Source organism: Haliotis rubra, unplaced genomic scaffold (genome assembly GCF_003918875.1).
Source record: "Haliotis rubra isolate DU_JTF1 unplaced genomic scaffold, ASM391887v1 Scf604, whole genome shotgun sequence".
NCBI classification, from domain to species: domain Eukaryota; kingdom Metazoa; phylum Mollusca; class Gastropoda; order Lepetellida; family Haliotidae; genus Haliotis; species Haliotis rubra.
Genome location: NW_025767307.1, coordinates 200713 through 221348, shown reverse-complemented (window position 1 = coordinate 221348; position 20636 = coordinate 200713). Strand labels below are relative to the sequence as shown.

At 41.8% G+C, this 20636-nt stretch overlaps 4 protein-coding genes across 4 annotated transcripts; all 4 read right to left on the bottom strand.

Moving 5' to 3' along the window:
* Positions 1-552: 552 nt before the first annotated feature.
* Positions 553-12755, bottom strand: LOC124255628 (titin-like). Its single transcript, XM_046689527.1, is given in 3 exon segments — positions 553-7487; positions 7489-9868; positions 9908-12755. Coding segments are annotated over 3 exon segments (9393 nt in total). The 5' UTR covers positions 12674-12755; the 3' UTR covers positions 553-3240.
* Positions 12753-15153, bottom strand: LOC124255632. The gene is made up of 2 exons (XM_046689530.1): positions 14383-15153; positions 12753-14207 (listed from the first exon to the last, which is right to left on the bottom strand). Exons 1-2 carry the CDS (start codon positions 15151-15153, stop codon positions 12753-12755), a joined length of 2226 nt encoding a protein of 741 aa, XP_046545486.1.
* Positions 15154-15166: 13 nt separating this feature from the next.
* LOC124255631 (nucleolin 2-like) lies at positions 15167-16153 on the bottom strand. The gene has a single exon (XM_046689529.1). It carries the CDS (start codon positions 16151-16153, stop codon positions 15167-15169), a length of 987 nt encoding a protein of 328 aa, XP_046545485.1.
* Positions 16154-16182: 29 nt separating this feature from the next.
* Positions 16183-19456, bottom strand: LOC124255626 (surface protein-like). Its single transcript, XM_046689526.1, has 2 exons — positions 16726-19456; positions 16183-16340 (listed from the first exon to the last, which is right to left on the bottom strand). Exons 1-2 carry the CDS (start codon positions 19142-19144, stop codon positions 16192-16194), a joined length of 2568 nt encoding a protein of 855 aa, XP_046545482.1. The 5' UTR covers positions 19145-19456; the 3' UTR covers positions 16183-16191.
* Positions 19457-20636: the final 1180 nt, after the last annotated feature.

The window sequence follows — 20636 nt, the reverse complement described above, 5'->3', positions numbered from 1 at the left end:
ATTCCAGCAATATCACGGCGGGGGACACCAGAAATAGGCTTCACAAACCACTAACCTACCCCATCGCCCCTAAAAAATGAAAAATACTGAGTGATTACAGTCAACTTTGTGTGCAGACTCTTTCAGTGTTGTCACAACCCCTAGTGTACAGTACACAACCCTGTGCACTTAAAAGAACCCACGAATCCGTTGGTATATGACCAGATGGTGGCCACATGAATACGTGCAAACACCTAGTTGCGGGTACAGCAACGTGCAGTAAACTTGGACAAAGTACTGTGACTATGTGTCCCAGTCCACCCAGCTGTGAATGGGTACCTCGTAAGGATGGGAATGCCACAATAACTCGGTGCGCCTAGTGGCTGCAAGAGTTGTATGCTCCCCAGGGAGTTAAGATTGACAATAGATGTGCCGTTGAGATTGACATCCAGTGAACGAGGGAAAAACAAAGCAAGCACAAAGAGTCCTTTGCGGAGATTTGCGCTATATAAATGCTATCCATTATTATTATTATTATAACATCATTAAAAAAATCCACAATAAACAATGTAGTAAAATGCTTACACTTTTATTCACTATACATTCTTGCAGAAATATCACAATGTATAGTCGAACATATTCACTGTAATATAACACAACTGGAAATTAATATGGAATCACACACTTCGTAGTAATACTCTATCACCCCTAAGTAACCAAATGGTTCAGCCCTTCAATGTCTTGGAAGGGTCCACTGACATTACAAAGGGGTGATGGTAGATATTCCTTTGACATCTACATCAACTGAATACTCAATGTCTTTGGCTCTACGCCAACTAAATCATAAACCGACTAAATGCTTGACATAATTAAGGATTGTCATCACAGTTGAGAGTTTCAGTCGACAATTTCCACTCAAGTTTTATGGAGAGTGACATGCTTATGCTTTGAATAAGAACATGTTTGTTTCTGGTGGTCACCTACCCATCACCATGGCAACCAGGTAACATACATGTCAATGACAGGTATAACACATGTCGATTTCAGTATCAGTGTGTCAATCAGTGGTTGAATGTTTACAACCATAATTCAGTTCAGCTCTAAATAACATAAATGCATTTAATTAAATTCTCAACCGGAATGGAACAAAGTGCAAGGTTTGCATTTTGATGTATTTACACATAAATTACACATGCATTTATGTCACTGAGAACCTATATCACCCTTCAACAAATGTGTATTTCACAGAAAATGTCAACTACCACAATATGAACATAAATGACAAGTATCAAAAATATAAAAAAGCATACTCTGAAATAATTCCCACAGCATACAAATATCTCCTTCAAAATGTACAGCCATATTCACAACTATACCTTGTTAGTTTACAATAGACGAATGTTGACATTTCCTGCACATACACATATGAAGAAGATTTGACATGCCATTCGATATGTGAACCGGAATACTTAAATCAGTGGATCAGTTGGTGTATTATACACTCCCACAAAAGTCACGCAAAAAATCAATGATAGTTACAGGTTTGTGATTATGTCCATCAACCAAAGAATCACATTACCTGATTTACAAGTCATAATTTTTCCCATGGTTTCAAGTCAGTCATTATTGGGGTTTTTCATTGGCGATCAATCAAATTGGTGATCAATCATCTCCCTGCCTTTTGTCTTTCTCATGTCAAATCCTGTGATATCGATATCATCAATAGTTGAATACTGTTGTTTGGACGTCAAGTTACGGATAACGTGAATAATCTCTTGTTGACAAACATACATGTACATCTAAACCTTCTACAGCCTGTCCCTAAACACTTGTTATTATACAACTACGGATCTATCCTTTAAAGGCACAGTGCCTGTCATACCAAACAGGCAAGACAAGCACGAACACATAACGTCCAAACGCCAGACTGACCACTCAGTTAGAATACAGCATCAAGATGGTCAGTCTCCAATCTCATTGGTTTGTGTGCCTTTAAAGTGAGAGAATGACAAAAACAGTACAATATGATGCCAAAGAGATTTGAGCAATACTTCTGAGACATTAAGCCCCAACCTAACTAGACGTCCAAACAATCACTTATAGTCAGTATTCCCCCACCACCAGATTCGTTCCATATTCAACTGATAAATAAATATGCTCGTGCACCAGTAGATGAAAAGTCAGTGACTAGAATATTGAATTTCCCAATGGACATATCAACAGTGGAAGCAGCATTAGATGCAATATATATGTCGTTTCAGTAGGACAAGAAGCAATTGTGAATGATGCCATCAATACTGTTACAGTAGCTGGCAATAAGTCAACCCGGTTTGACGGTCTCCATTGACCTGGAAACTTTCAGTAAAGTTATCATCAGATGTCATACATTGTGAAAATTCAGATCAAGTTCAGTATATATCACGATTACAGATGTCACAATTCCCTATGTTTGTATCAAAATATTATTATTGTCATAAAGTTGGTCGTATTACAAGTGACCATCTTAGAAGTTCTTCGGCTGATGCACAACCACAATGTTCTTCCTTCTGCTTCTTCGCCTTCGGGATCCGCTGATATTCGCAAGACTGGGTGGCATGCTGGAGGCCTTCTTCTGATTTCTATTTGCTGATCTCCCATGAGCTCCACTTTCATCATCAGAGTCATCATCGGTGACCAGGAAAGGTGTAACAGAACGTTCACGTGGCTGGGCTGAACGAGACCTGGGTTGAGTAGATCTTGATCTGGACCTCTTTCTCTTCTTCTTCTTCTGCTGGTTATTGCTAGCTGCCTCTGTCTCACTTGCGCTAGTTGGTGAGAGGAGAGATATGGCTGGGAATGAAGCATCTGGTGCTGAAGTTGTTGCTCGTTCTCTGGACCGTGAAGCTGTGGATTTAGATCTACGCTTTGTCTTCTTTGGTTTTGGTGATGTCTCTTCGACTGGATGCACTTCAATGACTGGTACATTGAGAGCAGCACTTGGCTGAAGACTATCTGGCCTTGGTCGAGATTGTCTTTCATTGCCAATGAGCGCTGTATCCTGTATTGATGTGTCCAGAACACTTGCCATGGCCCAAGAGGGACCGGTAACAGGTGTAGCCTGTGTGGACATTTCTGTCATGACAGCAATCTCGCTCCAATCACCAGAGACCTGGAGCGGATCTTGCGTAGTGTCATCAGCAACGGTCTCTGATCGTGATGAGTGAGTTGACGACGATCTCTTCTTCTTTTTCTTCTTCTTCTTGCCCTGTCCATCTGCTGGTTCTACATCAGGAGCAGTGAGTAGTGATGGGATTTGTATGGCTGCTGTTTCTTCTGTGTTCTCTTGAGGAATCTCTTTTGGGATCTCTTCCACAGACTTCTTCTTCTTCTTCTTTTTCTTTTCTTGGCTTCATTTACTGTATCTGGTGTTTCCACCGGCTGCTGAGGTTCTGTGGGTTTTTGTTCACTTATTTCAGGTTTTGTGGCCCATGCTTGTTCTGACTCGTCATACTGTACAGGTGATGATTTCTTAAGTTTCTTCTTCTTCTTTGTTTCTTGCTTTGTCTCTTCGTCAACCCCTGTGGATATTGTTGGTTCACTGTCTACTGTAAGCTTTCTCTGCAACACATCCCTTTCAAGTTCTGTTCTTTCTTGAAGTGCTTTATATGTGTAGATTTTTCCTGCAATTGATTCACTTTCTGAAGTTGTGTCAGTAGTATCACTGGCAAGAGCACCAAATGGATTTCTCACCGAAATAGCAGCAGAAGATGTTGATTCATCATCAGTTTTCATGGTCTTGTCATCATCAACAAGCGTTACATCATCATCATTCTCTTGACCTCTGATCATTTCAGTAAATACTTCAGATTGCCAGTCAGGAATTTCCGTTACACCTGACAAAGCTGCAGACATCTGCCTGTTGTAAAGTGATGGAATACGAGGTCTTTTTTCCTTTGAGCTGGCCTCAGTGTTTACACCGGTGTCACCTTCAACAAAGAGGTCATCATCTTCATCAGTGACAATAGATGTTGTGTCCAGTTGCCAGTCCATTTCTTCAGTAGCTCCAGACAGAGCAGCTGACATTGTTCGTTGGTAAAGTGAAGGGATTCTAGTTCTCCTGCTCTCGTCCGTAGTGCCACCAGCAGCTTCATGTTCTTTAGGTTGCACCTCTGTAGGAACAATATCCATGCTCTCCTCAAGTTTTGGTTCCAGGTTTTCAAACTTCTTCTTTTCAGCTTCTGCGATAACCCAGTCATCTTCTGCATCAAAGTGATTATCTGCTTTCACATCATCATCTGTGTCATCTACTTGCACCATTTCATACTCTGCATCTAGTGAATCAGAGCCGGATTCAGTATGTGCAGATTCAGGTGGTGTCAGGATTCCAAGACTGTCCATCTTAAGTTCAACCTCTTCAGGTCTGTAGAAGTGTTCTTCCTCATCATCCCTTTCAATCACGTCCCCAAAGGCATCAGCTCCTACTGATTCCTTGTTCATGGATTTAGCACTTTGGTCTAAGTATGAGTCTGATAGAACAGTGTTCTCTGGTGGTGTCACCAACAAATTCGCTGCTGTTTTTAGGTCTTCCGGTAGTCCGTCAGATGATGGAGTTCCTGGTGACCCTTCCAGGTTCATAGCAGCTGCTTGTCCATTATCACTTACAACTGGCAGATCATACACCACTTTCTCAAAGTCTGTCTGATTTGACTGCATGTCTTCAACACATTGTGTGTCATACTGGCTTTCTCCGGTACATTCACCGCTTGTTTCTTTCTCATCTTCACAAGACACTTCAGACAAGGATTTACTTTCATCTTTCAATGAATCCAATGCAGCCTGTCCATCACCACAAATTGCCACAGTAGATACTTCATCAAATTCATAAATTTCTTGAGATTCGATTCGCTTGATCTTGGCTTGTTGCACCTTTTCAAACACCATCGCTGAGGCATCAACTTTTGCATTTTCAAAGTCCAATGTTTCCTGAGTGGACAGACAGAGTGATGCAGATGTGTCTTCATTGCCTGATAACATGAACTTGTCTTCTTCTGCTGAAGATGGAACAAGAGTAGTTGTGTCAATATCAAACGAGAGGGCATTAGAAGAATCACTCTCCCGGTCTGGGCTGGTTTCTTGTGAAGTAAGGGAAGACTCACACATTGATTTAGTTACCATCCCTTCAACAGCAAGATAGTCTGGGCAAATGTCAATATCTTCCTCTTGTGTTACTTCTTGCACAAGTTTCTCCAAATCAGAATCTGATGGTTTCAACTTTTCCAGTTCCATTATGATTTCTTTGATATCACCTGTCTGCATAGAATCTAGGAGATTCATGTCACCACATCCACTTTCATCTGTTTCTGTTAATTCTGTTTCAGAGACTTCCTTATCTGTTGAAGCACCCCCCGTCTGAGTTGCATCTGTTTCACTTTTCTCAAGAGTATCAGTTAGTGTTGAAGTGTCATCAGTTTCAGCTACTCTGTCGAAAACAGTTGGTTCAGTGTCGTTTGTGATTAACAGTGTTTCGTCATCAACTTCTAACGTTTTCTGTCTATCAGTCCCTCCACTTTCTTCTGCTTGTGGATCACTGGATTCCAGTTCTGATGACTCATCAGCTGCTTTTGATTCTTCATCCGTGTATATGCTTGATGACATTGCAATGTAGTTTTCTGCAAATTCTTCAAAATGTTCTAACAATTCAGGCTCTGGCTTAGCATCTTTTGCTTGTGTTTCTGACTCCTTTTCTGACTGAACAATGTCGGAATCAATGTCTGCAGTTTCATCATCAGCGAAATCTGATTTGTCTGCATCATCAGGCTTCTGTGAAGCAAGTGCAAACTCTATTGGTGACTCTTCATTGACCACTGTCTCAGCTCTTGATGCTTGTTCCTCATAAAGTTGCATGTTGGTGTTTGTTTCTTCCTCTTTTGGTGAGCTCTCTTTGGATGACTTTCTGGGCGACTGTTCTTCAAGAAGTGTTTCATTTCTTGACGATCCTGCTTCATCCTCTTTGGGTATTTCTGTGTCTTCAAATGACTCCAATCTGGGTGTTCCTTCTTCCTCAATTGCATCCTCTCTGAGTGTTTCATCCTTATCAAGGACAACATCTCTGGATCTCTCTTTTGTGGCAAGTGATTCCCCTCTTGGCATTTCCTCTTCACCATCTACTGATAACACTCCAGATGAGCCCTCTGCATCAAGTGGAATGCTTCTGGCACACACGTCTTGATCTAATGCTTCTTCTTTGGGCATGTCATCATCTTTAAGTGCTGCCTGTATGTGTGTTTCTTCTTTTTCAAGAACCATCTCTTCTGTCAGTTCTTTAGCAAGTGCTTCCACTGTCAACATTTCATCTTTGTTGACTGGTTCATATCTGGCTGTTACTTCCTCATCAGCCAGTGGCTCGCCGAGTATCTGTCCTTTATCATCAAGCACTTCTCCTGGGTGTGTTTCTTCTTGATCAGGTGCTGTTTCTATTGGTGTCTCCTCATTCTCAGATGCATCTTCAAATTCCTCTTCTTCATCAAGATTCATTTCTTCTGCTGTCTCCTCTTTACCAAGTGTCTCGTCTTTGTCAAATACCATCTCTCCTTCAAGTACAGTCCTTTTGTCAAGTACTGTCTCATCTTCATTAAAAGCTACCTCACCCTTCTTCACTTCAGCCTCTTCCTCAAGTATTGGCTGTTCTTCATCCAGGTCAGTGTGTTCTTTGTCAAGTGTCATCACTTCCTTGTCAAGAATAGTTTCTTCCTGAATGATTTCTGGCTTTTCTCCCTCAAGGTCTTTCTCTTCTTCATCAATTGTTGTCTCTCCTTTTTCAAGCACTGTTTCTTTTTCCTCAAGTACAGTCACTGAGTCCAGGTCTGTCATTTTCTCATCCTTGGCAAGTATCATCTCTTCTTCAGGTATGATCTGTTCTTCATCTTGGTCAGTCTCCGCTTCACTAAGTGATGACTTTATTTCATCACATGTTTTCTGGTCTTCATTAAATGCCATCTCTTCATATTCAAGACTTGTTTCCTCTTCAGCAAGAGCCATCTCTAGTCCAGGTGATGTCTGTTCTTTGTCAAGTACTGCCTCTCCATCAGGTGCTGTCGCTCCCTCAAGTATGCTCCCTTCTAATGCAAGATGTGTGTCTTCTTGGCCAAGTGTTGTCCCTCGTTCCCAAAGAGCTGTCTTTTCCTCGGTATGAATTGCCTCATCTTCATCAAGAGCTACCTCACCCATCTTCACTCCAGTCTCTTCCTCAAGTATTGGCTGTTCTTTACCCAGGTCAGCCTGTTCTTTGTCAAGTGTAATCTCTTCCTTGTCAAGAATAGTTTCTTCCTCAATGACATCTGGCTTTTCTCCCTCAAGGTCCGCCTCTTCTTCATCAGGTATTGCTTCTCCTTTTTCAAGCACTGTCTCTTTTTCCTCAAGTACTGCCTCTCCTTCAAGTACCGGCACTGAGTCAAGGTCTGTCATTTTTTTCATCAGGTGCTGTCTCATCCTTGTCAAGTATCGTGTCTTCTTTAAGTATGATCTGTTCTTCATCCTGGTCAGTCTCTTCTTCAACTGATGTCTTTATGTCAATCTTTATCTCATCTTCATCTTTTGTTATCTCGTCTTTGTCTACTTCAGCAGGAGCTATCTCTTGTACAGGTACTGTAAGTTCTTCATCAAGTATTGCTTCTCCTTCCAGTGCTGTCTCTCCTTCAGGCATGGTCTCTTCTTTGACATGTGGCTCTTCCTCACCAAGTCTTGTCCCTTCTCTTTCAAGAATAGTCTCTTCTTTATCAAGTTTTGTCTCTTCTCCTTGAAGTGCTGGCCCTTCTTCAAGTATGGTCTCTTCTGTATCAAGTGTTGTCTCTTCTTCACCAAGTACTGTGTCTTCTTTATCATTTACTATCTCATCCTCTTTCAGTGCTGTCCTTTCTTCACCATAAGTGAACTCTTCTCCAGGTGATCTCTCCTCTGTGACCTGAACTCTGTCTGTTTCTCCTTCAAGTATAGTTTTTTGATCATCAAGTGCTCTGTCCTCTTGTTTAAGTATCTCTTCTTTGACAAGTGATGTGGCCTCTTCATTAATCATACGGTGCTCAAATCCTGTATCCGGCAGTGACTGCTGACATGAAGTATATTTATGTTCAGCTTGTTCATCAAAACAGAATGATGCAATCTTCTCTGTTAACTGGTCTAATGTTAACTCACTGTCAGCACTTTCCATTGGTCGATGTCTGTAGTCTGTTTCCAGTCTTGATTCACTAATCATAGAGACGGATGTTGTGTCCTGGATATGTTGTAGTTTCCATTCATCTGACTGAGGGATAAATTCATCTGCTTCTGGGTTCAGGACAAAGTGATGTGTGCCATGTCTGTCACTGGTTTCATCATCCGTCATTTTAACAAGTTCCTCTGTAATGTTTGTCACTTCCTTGGAGATGGATTCATCGACATCATCCACAGGTACCATATCCTCAGGAGGTTGTACAAGCTCAGTTTCTCGCTCTTCTACGGCATAGAGAAACCTTTCAGTATGGTCTATTGAACTCTCCCTTACAGATCTTCCTTCATCCATCTCTGGTGCTCTGTCTTCTGTCGCTTGTGTCACCTCAAGCTGACTGGTTGGTGGATCAGTGCATACTGGTTCTGGCATATCAACATCATCAGATTTCTCATCAGTCTCATCAAGTTCTGCTGATTCTTCTGCTTCTGTGAATGTCACCTGATCAGACGAGTCATCAGTTGTGAGAGTGACATCCTCTTCCTGAGCTTGGTCCTCATCTTTGTCAATGGTGTCTTCATCAACACGATCCTCTGGATCTGAAGCTTTTTCTTGTATAACATCTAACTGCTCAGTCATCTGGTGGCTGTCACATTCATCTGGTACTAACGTGGTCGATTCTGAAGTGATACTTCCTGACGTATCAGAGAATCCTTGACGAGAATCTGTTTCTCTGTCTTCAGTTTCTTCACAGAAAACATCCTCTGTTTCTCTTTGATCTGATATGTAGGTATCCTGTACAGAGGCGTCTTCATATTCAAGCCTTTCCTCTTCATAATCTTCATCCGAACCATATGGTGCATCCTGGTCTTGTTGACCCCTGTAGGCACTGGCAGTTATATCTTTGGATGGCATGAATTCCTCTGTACGATCAGTTGATGGTTCAGGCTCCTCAAACTCCTCCTCATCTGATTCTGATACGATACTTCGGATCCTTCGCATTAACAATGACTCCTGCCTTGAAAACTGTGGTCTGTTTTCTGAAGACTCCTGTTGATCTCCAAACTCCTCTGGGTCTGAACTGCTTAATTGTTCTTCACTTCTGGAAGTTTCAGCGTTAAATACTTTAGTTTCTGTTTTAAGTACTTCTGTCAAACTTTCTTCATACCCCACAGAGCTATCACCACTGTTTTCATTCACAGGCAGAATGTCTTCTTCAAATCTGTCACATTCACTGTCCGGCCTTTCACGTGAATCTTGAAGCACTTCATCAGTAGGAATAACCACTGTTTGTTGCTGCTGGTCAAAACTCCTTTCTGCAGAGTTTTTGTCTTCTGCTTCCTTGACTTCATCTGGTTCTATTGCAGGCACATGATCAGCCTGTTCAACATGATGATCTTCATGATGAACATGTTCTTGCAAAGTCACATCCTCTGTTCTTGCCTCATTAACTGGTATGAATTGGTCAGGGTGTGTCAGAGCTGCCTGTGCACTCTCTAGGGCACTCTGAACAATTTCTTCTGCTACTTTCTCCATCTCATCCACATCTTCTGTTTCATTACCTGGTAAATCATCTTCAACTGTCTGAACTGGTTCACTCTCGACGGCCCCCGTTTCAGCATCTTTTTGTTCGTCACATGTAGTGACTACCTCAGTTGGATATTCAGTGTCCTCAGTCACCTCCTGGTCTGCATTATTATCTTCAATCTCATGATCATCTCCAGCTGAATGGTCAATTTGTTCAACAAATGATGAACCTTCTTCATTGGACAGTGAGTTTTCTGTTGATGCTGCCTGGTCAATCTCTTGCAAATCAGACAATGCACTCTGAACTGCAATTTGAACTATTTCCTCTGCAAGCTTTTCTGTTTCATCTATAGTCAAGTCATTAACTTCTGATGGCCCTGATGTGTCTTCATCTGGAGTGATGTCATCACTTCTTTCAAGTTCAGATGCAATAACAGAATCAGATGTTTCACGCTGTTGCTGAGCGGATTCTTCATATTCCTCGAATTGTCTTTCAGACTCTCTACCAGCTTTGTCTTCAGCATTGTCACATGGAGGTGGTACATCTTCTTCTGGTTGACTGATGCTAGAAGATCTCTCATGGTCTTCTTTAAAGTCATCCTCCACCTCGCTGTGATCTTCAGACAACACATAATGCAGTCCCTCTCCATCAGTATTATGTTGGAGGTCTTCCTTCGATCCCTCAAAGGACAAACCCTTTTCCTCTTGTTCTTCACTGTCAGGAATGTCAGTAGTTGAAATTACTTCTTCCATATGATCAATAGACCTTTCTTGCGGTTGTTCAGCATTATTATCCTGCACATACGTATCTAAAGCCTCAGTAAATGGTTCATCGACTTCCTCTTCTCTGTCCTGTTGTTCTGGTTGAACTGGTGGTTCTAGTTCTGTAGTTGAGACTTCTTGTTCACTCTCACTGTAATGATCAACTGAAGTTATTGTCTGGGCAGATGTTTCCTCACTGTCTGGAAACTGCATAAGTTCTGTGAATTCTTTTTCATACATATACCGTAATGACTCCATGTTTGTCAATAGTTCTCCTTCAATGTTCTCTTCACTTTCTGAAGTATGGGATATTGGTTCAACTTTGTCTTCACTGGGTAGTTGGGTATCATATGCATTAACAGATTCAGCAATTTCAGTAGAGCCTTCTGCTTGGTTATCTGACTCAGGTGAATAATCAATTTTCTGATTGTCTCCCACGAGCTGTTGCTCCTCGATTCCTTGGCTCTCTTCCCCACTAACATGAGTGGCTGTTGCTTCCTGGTCATAGTATTCTGGTGCAGCTGGAACAACCATGGCGAGGATACCCTTCAACTGGTCAAAACTTGGTCCTTCAGTTACAGAACTATCTCTACGACTCCAGTGTACATCTTCTTCTGCTGGTTCCTCTTGTACAACTTGAACATCACCTGAAGGTGCAATGCTTTCACCTTCAGTGCTTTCATCTACAACAGAATCCATTTCTATGAGCCCTTGAATACTACTCTCATCTTGCACATCAACTGCAGCTGTTTGAGGCGTGGACCGCTCAACTGATGGTCGCTTTCCTGGGAACAATTCATCTGCAAACTCTTCTCTTCTGTCAATTTCAGTTTCAACTTGTTTGTCAGTAACATCTGTTACCTTGGATTCCTCCTGCAAACTGACAACTGCACTGGCAATCACAGCTTGCACAAGATCTTCAGCTGCTTTGGTCTCATCAATGTCTTCTTCCTCACCCTGATCGTCTTCGGCAAGATTGTCTTGACATTCAGAAACAGGCTCCTTTGGTATGGTACCACTGTCATCATATGGGTCGAATGTGTCTGTTTCTGACAGAGTAAGGTCTCTTATCAGTTCATTATATTCCCCTGAAGAGGACATTGTCATCTGAACTAGGTTTTCCAGTGTTGGAACATTAAAGAATCTATTTTCTGACTTAACCACATGTGACTCTGCTGACAGAGAACTCTCACTGAACATATCTCCATTGTCTGGTTGTATTAACTGCCTATGTTCTGGTTCAGCCATGGATGCAGAATCTTCAAACTCATCGGTCTCAGAAGTGAATGTTTCTGTAGATGTTTTTAGATCTTGTTCAAGCTGTCGGTGCTGATTCTCTTCCAAGTAAGATTCACCTGAGGTCTCAAGTGGACCTTCATGGCTTTCTGTGTCCTCAACTGACTCTTCCAGCTCATCAGCTGCCTCTTGTGATAGCTTGTCTATTGTTTCTGTTTTAGTGGGAGTTGATGTTGTCAGTGCAGCCAATTGCTCAAGCGGTCGGTGCTGATATTCGACTGAAGATTCACCTGATGTCTCAATCAGATTTTCGTAGCTTTCATCCATGTCATTTTCAGATTCTGTAAGCTCATTTACTCTGTGCTTTGGAGATTCTATACTCTCTTGAATTTCAGTCACTTCCTCTTCGTCAATAGATCCATGTTCATCAGATGGTAACTGAGACTGGAGACTCTCAAAATGGCTTTCAATACCTGGTTCCAAGTCATCAAATGATTCAAATCTTCTCAATTCTTCAAACTCCTTTTCATACATGTATCTCAATGACTTGATGTCTTGTTTGTCAATATCACTTATTCCTGTCTCAGTATCTTCACTGAGGGTTTCCTGTGCCACCTGTCCTTGTGCAAGCATCATCTCTTCCAACTGATCCTGTTCTGACTTGGATACATCTACCCCTTCCTCAACATCTTCACTTTCCTCTGTAACTTCTTTATCTTCAGAAGTATCCTGATCAGATTTCACAATGTCTTCCCTTTCCTCAACATTACTGCCATCATCAACTACATCATCAGCAAGCACATCGTCTTCTGAATCACCACTGCTGAATTTAGCTCCAGTTTCAAGTTCTTCTGCATCATCAGCAACATCTCTGAGATGAGCATCAGCATCTGTAGAGGTAGACAAGTCTGATGTTGAAATTGACAAATTAATCTTCTCTTGTCTTTCAATGTCTGTCACAGTAACCAGGAAGTCAGAGCTTCTCATCTGAAGCCAGTCAGAATCTGTTTCCTTGACATAAGTGGCTTCTTCAAAATCATTATCAGATTCATCTTCATCCTCATCTTCATGGATGCTTCTGATTGGGGACAGCTTTTTTATCATCACTAGCCTGCATAGGAAGCTGGTCATCTATCTCCACGTGATGAACATTTTGTAAACAAGCATCATCTTGAGTCATTTCTCCAACTTCTGCAACACTTTCATCGGGCTGCAGATCAAAGGTCTCAGCATATTTCACAGCTTCTTCAATGTCTGAGACTGCCTTGATTTCCCCAATGCCAGTTATCTCCTCTTCTGATTCATGGATGACCATTGAGTCATCATCACTTTCCTCTGATACGAGTGCTGTTGCCCCTTGACATTCAGCTGAAACACTCTCACTTGTTGCCAGGTCTTCATACACAGAAGGCACATGTCCTGGTTCAGCTGTGGCCACTCCTTCCTCAGTATTTATTTCATCTGAAATGATTTCAATTTGGGACAATCTTTCACCAGTTTCAAGAGATTCCGCAGTTTCTTCTGGCTGGTTGGGTATCTCTTCTGGTTGTGTAGTTATTTCATCAGATATGATGGTTCTAAGGCCTTCATGTGCCTCTGATGTAGATAGTCCTCTTGCTTCATCATCAAGTAAGATGTCATCATGTACACTTTCTGCATCGATGAATTCCTCTTCCTCATCATCTTCATCTGCAACTGTTTCTGTCGAAACGTCCCAGTCATCCTTTTGTGAATCTGACAAACTTTCAGATTTTAATGTTGGTGATGTCATACTGGGTACCACCTCATCACCTTGCGCTTTAACTGTCTGTCCAATATTGACTTCCTTCACAAGTTCACTTTTGTAGGTTTGAGGAGGTTCCCTGTAGCCATACATTCCTGGAGTGAACTGGAATCCTGTGTTGTCTTCATGTTCACTCTCTGTCAGATGACTTATATCGAGTCGGCTCTTGGATGCTTCAGATTCAGTGTCCATGCCAAACACACTGTCATCAAGGTCTGAATGTGTGAAGCTTAGGCTACTTTCATCAGCTGATGGAACTTCAACAACAAATGTGTTGGGAAAGAAGCCATGTTCTGCAGATGATGTCTGCTGGACTGCGGTGCTCTCTGACTGATCCTTCAAATAGTTCTCCATGATGTATGATGAGGCACTAGTGTATCTTTTCTTCTCATCATTGTCATCATCTTCTTCATTGGAAGCTGATGATACAAGGGGACGAACTGCAAAGGAGACTTCAGAAATCTGTCTATCAATCTGTCTTGGTTTACCTTCTTCATCCAGATCAAAAGAAACTTCAGAGATTTGTCGCTGAAACTGTTTTCTGTCACTGCCAATGTCAACTGATATTTCTGAGACTTGTCGCTCCAGTTGTTTCTTTGATTCAACTAAAGTGTCCCTTTCTGCACTTGCTCTGGGGGGATGACATTTGGAATGCGACCTCAGAAATCTGTCTCCCAAACTCTCGAACATTGGTCTCTTGCACTTGTTGTGTGGGAGACTCAGAGCTGCGTGGTGACACTATCACAAAGGATGTCTCAGATACCTGTCTTTCAAAGGGTATGCTTGTGTGTCCACTTCCCTCACATTCCTTTATGTCAGTGTCTTTTACCTCATATGATATAACAGACATATGCCTGGTTAACTGCTTTTCAGGGCTTCTTTCGTCACTGGGACTTTGTTCTGGCAGACTAACACAGATCTCTGACTTCTGTCTCTCTTCCTTTTCCTTGTCCCCAATGAAATAGAGGGTTTCTAGGTGGTACAGTAGTGCCAAGGATGGATCAGATACTTCAGATGACTCAAGGGTAACTGGTTCATCTCCTTCAACACTGCTGACATCTTCTGAAAGTGAGCTGAGATTTCTTACAGCTGAAACACCACAAATCTCCCGTTCCTGGCTCTGAGTATGCTCAAGTTCTTCCTCAGTCCCTGCCAATGCTGACTCTTTATTCGGGAGTGCAGCCTCTTCCACGTCTTCCCTGACATATATTTCATCACTTTGGGTAGGTTCTGATGGTGACTCCTGTGTAGAATCAGTTTCTATGACAGCCATTTCAGATGGTTGTCCCTCAGCTGTATGTAGCTCTTGCTCAGTATGGAGTAGGTCAGATGAATCTTGAGTTGTAAATATTTCTGTATTTTTAAGTTCTTCTGTGGGTTTCTGCATGTCTTCATTGATGTCAACATTCATTTCATTCACAATAGATTCAATGAATTCTTTTCTCTGCTCTGCATCAACTTCATCTAGCACATCCTTCAGCTTTGTAAGTCCATCAACTGATTGAGACTCCATTACACCAGGAGCCTGGGATAGTTCTGCATCCATATCATCACGGATTTTCCTAATGAATGACTCTTTCTTAAGTGAATCTAGGCTGTCTGAGGATCCAGTTGATGAACCTTCCTCATCGGTTGCTAGTCTCAGCTCTTCATCAATCTCTTTTGAAACAGTTCGGACAAACATCTGTTTTTCTGGATCAGTGATTGCATCCTCCAGCTTTAGAAAATTCAGAATCATCTGATGTCAAGCATACAACTGGTTCAATATCTGACTGTAGTAAATCTCTTCCATGCTCAGTGTGCTCTTCAGTCTTCATTTCCGCAGCAGCTTCATCAGAGGCTGGTGAAGCATCTCCTGGTTCATCTTCATACACTTCTGACGGAGAAAGTTCTTGCTCAAGCATTGTTGGTTGTACATCTGTTGATGTACTTTCAGTAAGCATCTCTTCCTCTGATGCATATTCTTCATACTCTGTGTCGGAATCTGATACCTGCTGATCAGCCAGATCAACTGTTTCAACAGCCAAGTGTGTCTCTGATGCAGCAGCTTCAGTAGGAACATCTTCAGCATATTCCTCATATTCTGAGTCCGACTGTGGTTCTGTTTGGGGGATTTCGGATGAATCAAGACTAAGGTTCTTTTCTAAAACAGCTGCATCTCCTACAACTTCAACCTTATCTGCCTCCTGGTGACATTCTACAGATGGTGTCACATTTATTTCTTCCTCAGTCTCAGAAGACTGTGATATTTCTTGGGTCTTCTTTTCAAGCCCCTGCTCATTCATGTCAACTGCTGTTGGCTCCTTTAGTTCTTCAGTTTGAATGTCCATGTGTCCTGCAGTCGTATCAGAAGTTAAAGACTCATATTTTTCTTCCAACTGTTCACAAACATTCAAAGCATGTTCTTCAGTTGTATCCTGATCTGGTGTCTCCTTCTCTTCACGTCTCAGTAATGATGGTCCAGTGTCAGATACATCAGATGCCTTCTCATAAGATGATGTCTCTGTCTCGGAAACTTCACTCTCCTCTCGTGTCTTATCAGTTAAGTCCTCAACAGTCTTCTTCTCCGGTGTATCAGACACTTCACTCTCCCCCCGAGACAGATCAGTAGAGGACTCCTCAACAGTCTTCTTCTCCGATGTATCAGACACCAAGGTGAGGATTTCTGACAGTAAGTCATACATCTCAGACTCAAGTTGTGTCCTTTTCTCCCTGTGACGTGCTAGTTCCTCTTCAGGCCCTGCATCTTCTCTCTCCCGTGATCTCCTTTTCTTTCTCTCTCTTCTCTCTCCCTTTCCCTCTCTCTATCCTGGATTAATAAAGCTTCTGTGTCTTCCTCTTCCTCTGTGTCGTCTATCCTCAGTGACTCTCCTGTGAACAAGACAGAATGTGAATTCAAACTATAGATATATTAAATTTAACCGACGTCATCTTCACATTGACAGTTACATTATATTTTCTTAAATATTTCTCAGGTGATGTTCAATTGTACCCACAACTCAGTAAAAGCTGACTAACATTTCGTATTTATGGACCTTTTATTTCTAACCCAACAACGTGATTAATTCATCAGTTACAACACTTTCCTAATGATTTTGAATGTAAACAATACCAAACATGTCACTGTTATTGAATTCAAAACGTTGCATGTAAAAACATATACTTTTCTAATGAGCATAACAAAATTATTTTTCACTTTATCACCAGTTCGCTTATGACATTATTCTTAACAAAGCAAGAACCAACAAAAACTAACCTTGACACATATCGACACTCGCATCTTCCATGGACTCTTCTTCCACAAGGCCTTCAGTTGGAACTTCTTCAGGGGCTTCAACAGGGTCAGGTTTGGAAACTTGTGATGAAGCATCAGAAGGACACACTTCAACAACATCAGCAACCTTCACAGTGTCATCTAATGATCTCTGCCGTTGAAGTTCTGTCATAAACTGTGCCTCAGTAACATTACTCAGATCTTCACCCTCAGACACTGAAATGTTTTCATGAGCAACTCCTTCTGAAGTTGCCAATTCTGAGGTTTCCACAATTTGTTCTCGCGTCTGTTCATCTGTATCACTTTGTGTAACATCATCTGCATCTTCTTCTGGTTCATCATAACTGTCTGTGCCTTCCTCGTCATCTTCCTCCTCAGATTCGTCACTTTCTTCACCATCAGACTCATCTCCTGAAACAGCTGAGGTGGCATCAGATGCAGCTATGTCAGATTCTGCTATTTCTGATTCTGTTGCTTCAGAATCTGCCACTTCTGAATCCACTGCATCGGATCCTTGCACATCTGAAGTTTCTGCATCACTCTCATCATCTTCTTCCTCACTGGCGGCTTCCTCAGTGACCTCATCAGATTCCTCTCCTTCTTCCCCAGACTCTTCTTCTGATTCCTCAGCATCATCTGACTCTTCTGCATCTGAATCCTGTTCAGTATTAGCAGCTGAATCACTCTCTGTCAAATCAGAATCAGGGAAGTCTTCATCTACGGTCACATAGTGTGAAGACTCAGAATCGTGTCTTTTCAATGAAGAAGTATCAGCATCAGAGGTTTCAGAGTCGAGACGAAGCTGGTTTGAAGCATCAGTACTGTCATCATCATTGTGACTATCAGGCGTGATCTCAAGTTGAGCATCATTGAATTCTTCTTCAATATTGCTTTCAACTGAACCAGTGTCCACAAGAGCCTTTTGATCAGGATTGTCTGCATTAGATATATCATCAACAACATGAATATCACTTTCCTTCCTGAAGTCATCAACTGAATGGAGCTCCTCCAAAAATTCAGCTGGAATGATTTGTCCTCCTGGGAGATTGAATTCATCATAGGCAGTAGTTTGATGAGTGTCTTCAACAACCCTGTGAGAAATCAAAGTCACATCTTCCTGAACAGCCAACTCATCACTGGCATCCTCACTAATTGATCTGTATGCAAGAAATCTTACTGGTTGGACAACTGGTGAGTCTTCAGTTTCATCTACAATATCCTGAGTATACATTTCATCAGATGGTAAGACAGTTTCATCATCCAAGATACCATCTAGCTGTACCTTCATGCCATCGATGTCCATAAATGTAGCATTGTCTTCATTCAGTTGTCCATCATGTTCAGTTTCTCGCACCATTGGAACTGGCACATCTGACATTTTCGTCATCATTTCCTCCTCTTCCTCACAGGGGGGACTCTCAGTTTCAAACTCCTCCATTTCTGTTTCAATTAAACTGTCATTATCGTCATCTTGATGTGGCACAGCCTCAAGTGTTCCCTGTTGGTCATCGCTTTCTTCAAAGGAGTCATAGTCAGGACCAAATAAATTGTCATTAACTTCTTTCACTGTCGTTTCAACATCATCTTCTTTTTCAGTTGAGTGTTCTTCAGGAATAGAAGATATTGGCGAGTGTACATGAGTCTCATCATTCTCCACAGCAACCGAGAGTGGCTGAAGAGACTGTGCATTAACACTTTCAATGGCTTGAAGGAACCTTTCACGATCAATATGAGGAGATGGTTGCAAGGCTTCATCTCTGACCCCGCTGTGATCTTGATCAGATGCATCCTCTCCAGTCTCAGACTCAGAATTGCCCAATGTTTCAAGGACCATGGATCTGTAGAGTTGTCCTGGTGAAGAAATAGCCCATTCAGCAGGTTTCTCATCAACGTGGATATGTGATGCTATTTCTGATGACTCTGGGTTAACTATGAGGTTGTCAACATCATCCACAGAAAGCTGTTCTAATGCTGCTACTGGGGACATTTCATCAGCAAAACAATCCACATCATCATCAGTTGCTTCAGACCTCGTTTCCATCTTTGATACAGACTCCTCAAGGTATGTGGAAGCAGTGTCTTCCTCTCGTGATTCAATGGAAGATGTCAAAACATCAGTTTCACCTTTGGAAGAGTCACTGTGGAATGTAAACAAATCCAAAGTTGCATCTCCAGCAATATCATATAATGTAGTATCCTTTTCAGATGACTGTTGTGGAGATTTACATAATTCATATTCTGGAACTCTCTCAGACTCCTGTGATGTTTGAGCCATTTTAGATGCAGCATCGTCTAATTCTCCCTCCAAGACTGGTTCAAGATTCTTCTTTCCTGTGAAATCTTTAAACATCATCACCTCTTGTATACCTTCTGCATCTGATTTTTCTTGACTTGATTCCATGTCAATAGTTTCGTCAAACCAGCTAGCTGCTTGATTTGCTGAAACAGATTCCTCTGATATCTCTTCTAAAATTTCATTACTAGTCACCTGTTGATCCACTGCAACATCGGAAACAGCTTTCGTCTTCACATCAGGTGTCTCTGGGACTATGCCAGCAAACCAACTTTCATACTCAACTTTCTCCAATGTTTTCTGGTCACTTCCTTCTTTTGGTATACTTTTGTCTTCACTGGGACATTCAGTAGTTTCAGGTTCATCTTCAGTGATTTGTTGAGGTACTTGGCCATCAACTGTCAAAATTTCAGCACCAATTTCTTGCCCATCTTCAACATTGTCAAACCATCCACCTGGAGCAAATTCTGAGCTCTCAACAGCTTTTGTTTCATCTTGTTTGTCTTCACTGGTAGATTCAGTAGTTTCAGGTTCATCTTCAGTGATTGGTTGGGGTACTTGGCCATCAACTGTCAAAATTTCAGCACCAATTTCTTGCCCATCTTCAACATTGTCAAACCATCCACCTGGAGCAAATTCTGAGCTCTCCACAGCTTTTGTTTCATCTTGTTTGTCTTCACTGGTAGATTCAGTAGTTTCAGCTTCATCTTCAGTGATTGGTTGAGGTACTTGGCCATCAACTGTCAAAATTTCAGCACCAATTTCTTGCCCATCTTCAACATTGTCAAACCATCCACCTGGAGCAAATTCTGAGCTCTCAACAGCTTTTGTTTCATCTTGTTTGTCTTCACTGGTAGATTCAGTAGTTTCAGGTTCATCTTCAGTGATTGGTTGAGGTACTTGGCCATCAACTGTCAAAATTTCAGCACCAATTTCTTGCCCATCTTCAACATTGTCAAACCATCCACCTGGAGCAAATTCTGAGCTCTCAACAGCTTTTGTTTCATCTTGCCTATCTTCACTGGTAGATTCAGTAGTTTCAGGTTCATCTTCAGTGATTGGTTGAGGTACTTGGCCATCAACTGTCAAAATTTCAGCACCAATTTCTTGCCCATCTTCAACATTGTCAAACCATCCACCTGGAGCAAATTCTGAGCTCTCCACAGCTTTTGTTTCATCTTGTTTGTCTTCACTGGTAGATTCAGTAGTTTCAGGTTCATCTTCAGTGATTGGTTGAGGTACTTGGCCATCAACTGTCAAAATTTCAGCACCAATTTCTTGCCCATCTTCAACATTGTCAAACCATCCACCTGGAGCAAATTCTGAGCTCTCAACAGCTTTTGTTTCATCTTGTTTATCTTCACTGGTAGATTCAGTAGTTTCAGGTTCATCTTCAGTGATTGGTTGAGGTACTTGGCCATCAACTGTCAAAATTTCAGCACCAATTTCTTGCCCATCTTCAACATTGTCAAACCATCCACCTGGAGCAAATTCTGAGCTCTCAACAGCTTTTGTTTCATCTTGTTTGTCTTCACTGGTAGATTCAGTAGTTTCAGGTTCATCTTCAGTGATTGGTTGAGGTACTTGGCCATCAACTGTC

Coding starts and splice junctions, on each gene's coding strand:
- LOC124255632 (XM_046689530.1), bottom strand. CDS start 15,153: ATGTTTGTCCGAACTGTTTCAAAAGAGATTGATGAAGAGCTGAGACTA. Junction 14,208..14,382: donor GACAGAAGTCAGAGATCTGT/GTTAGTCTGCCA, acceptor CCTTTGTGATAG/TGTCACCACGCAGCTCTGAG.
- LOC124255631 (XM_046689529.1), bottom strand. CDS start 16,153: ATGTATGACTTACTGTCAGAAATCCTCACCTTGGTGTCTGATACATCG.
- LOC124255626 (XM_046689526.1), bottom strand. CDS start 19,144: ATGGAATCAAGTCAAGAAAAATCAGATGCAGAAGGTATACAAGAGGTG. Junction 16,341..16,725: donor GAGTGTCGATATGTGTCAAG/GTTAGTTTTTGT, acceptor TCTTGTTCACAG/GAGAGTCACTGAGGATAGAC.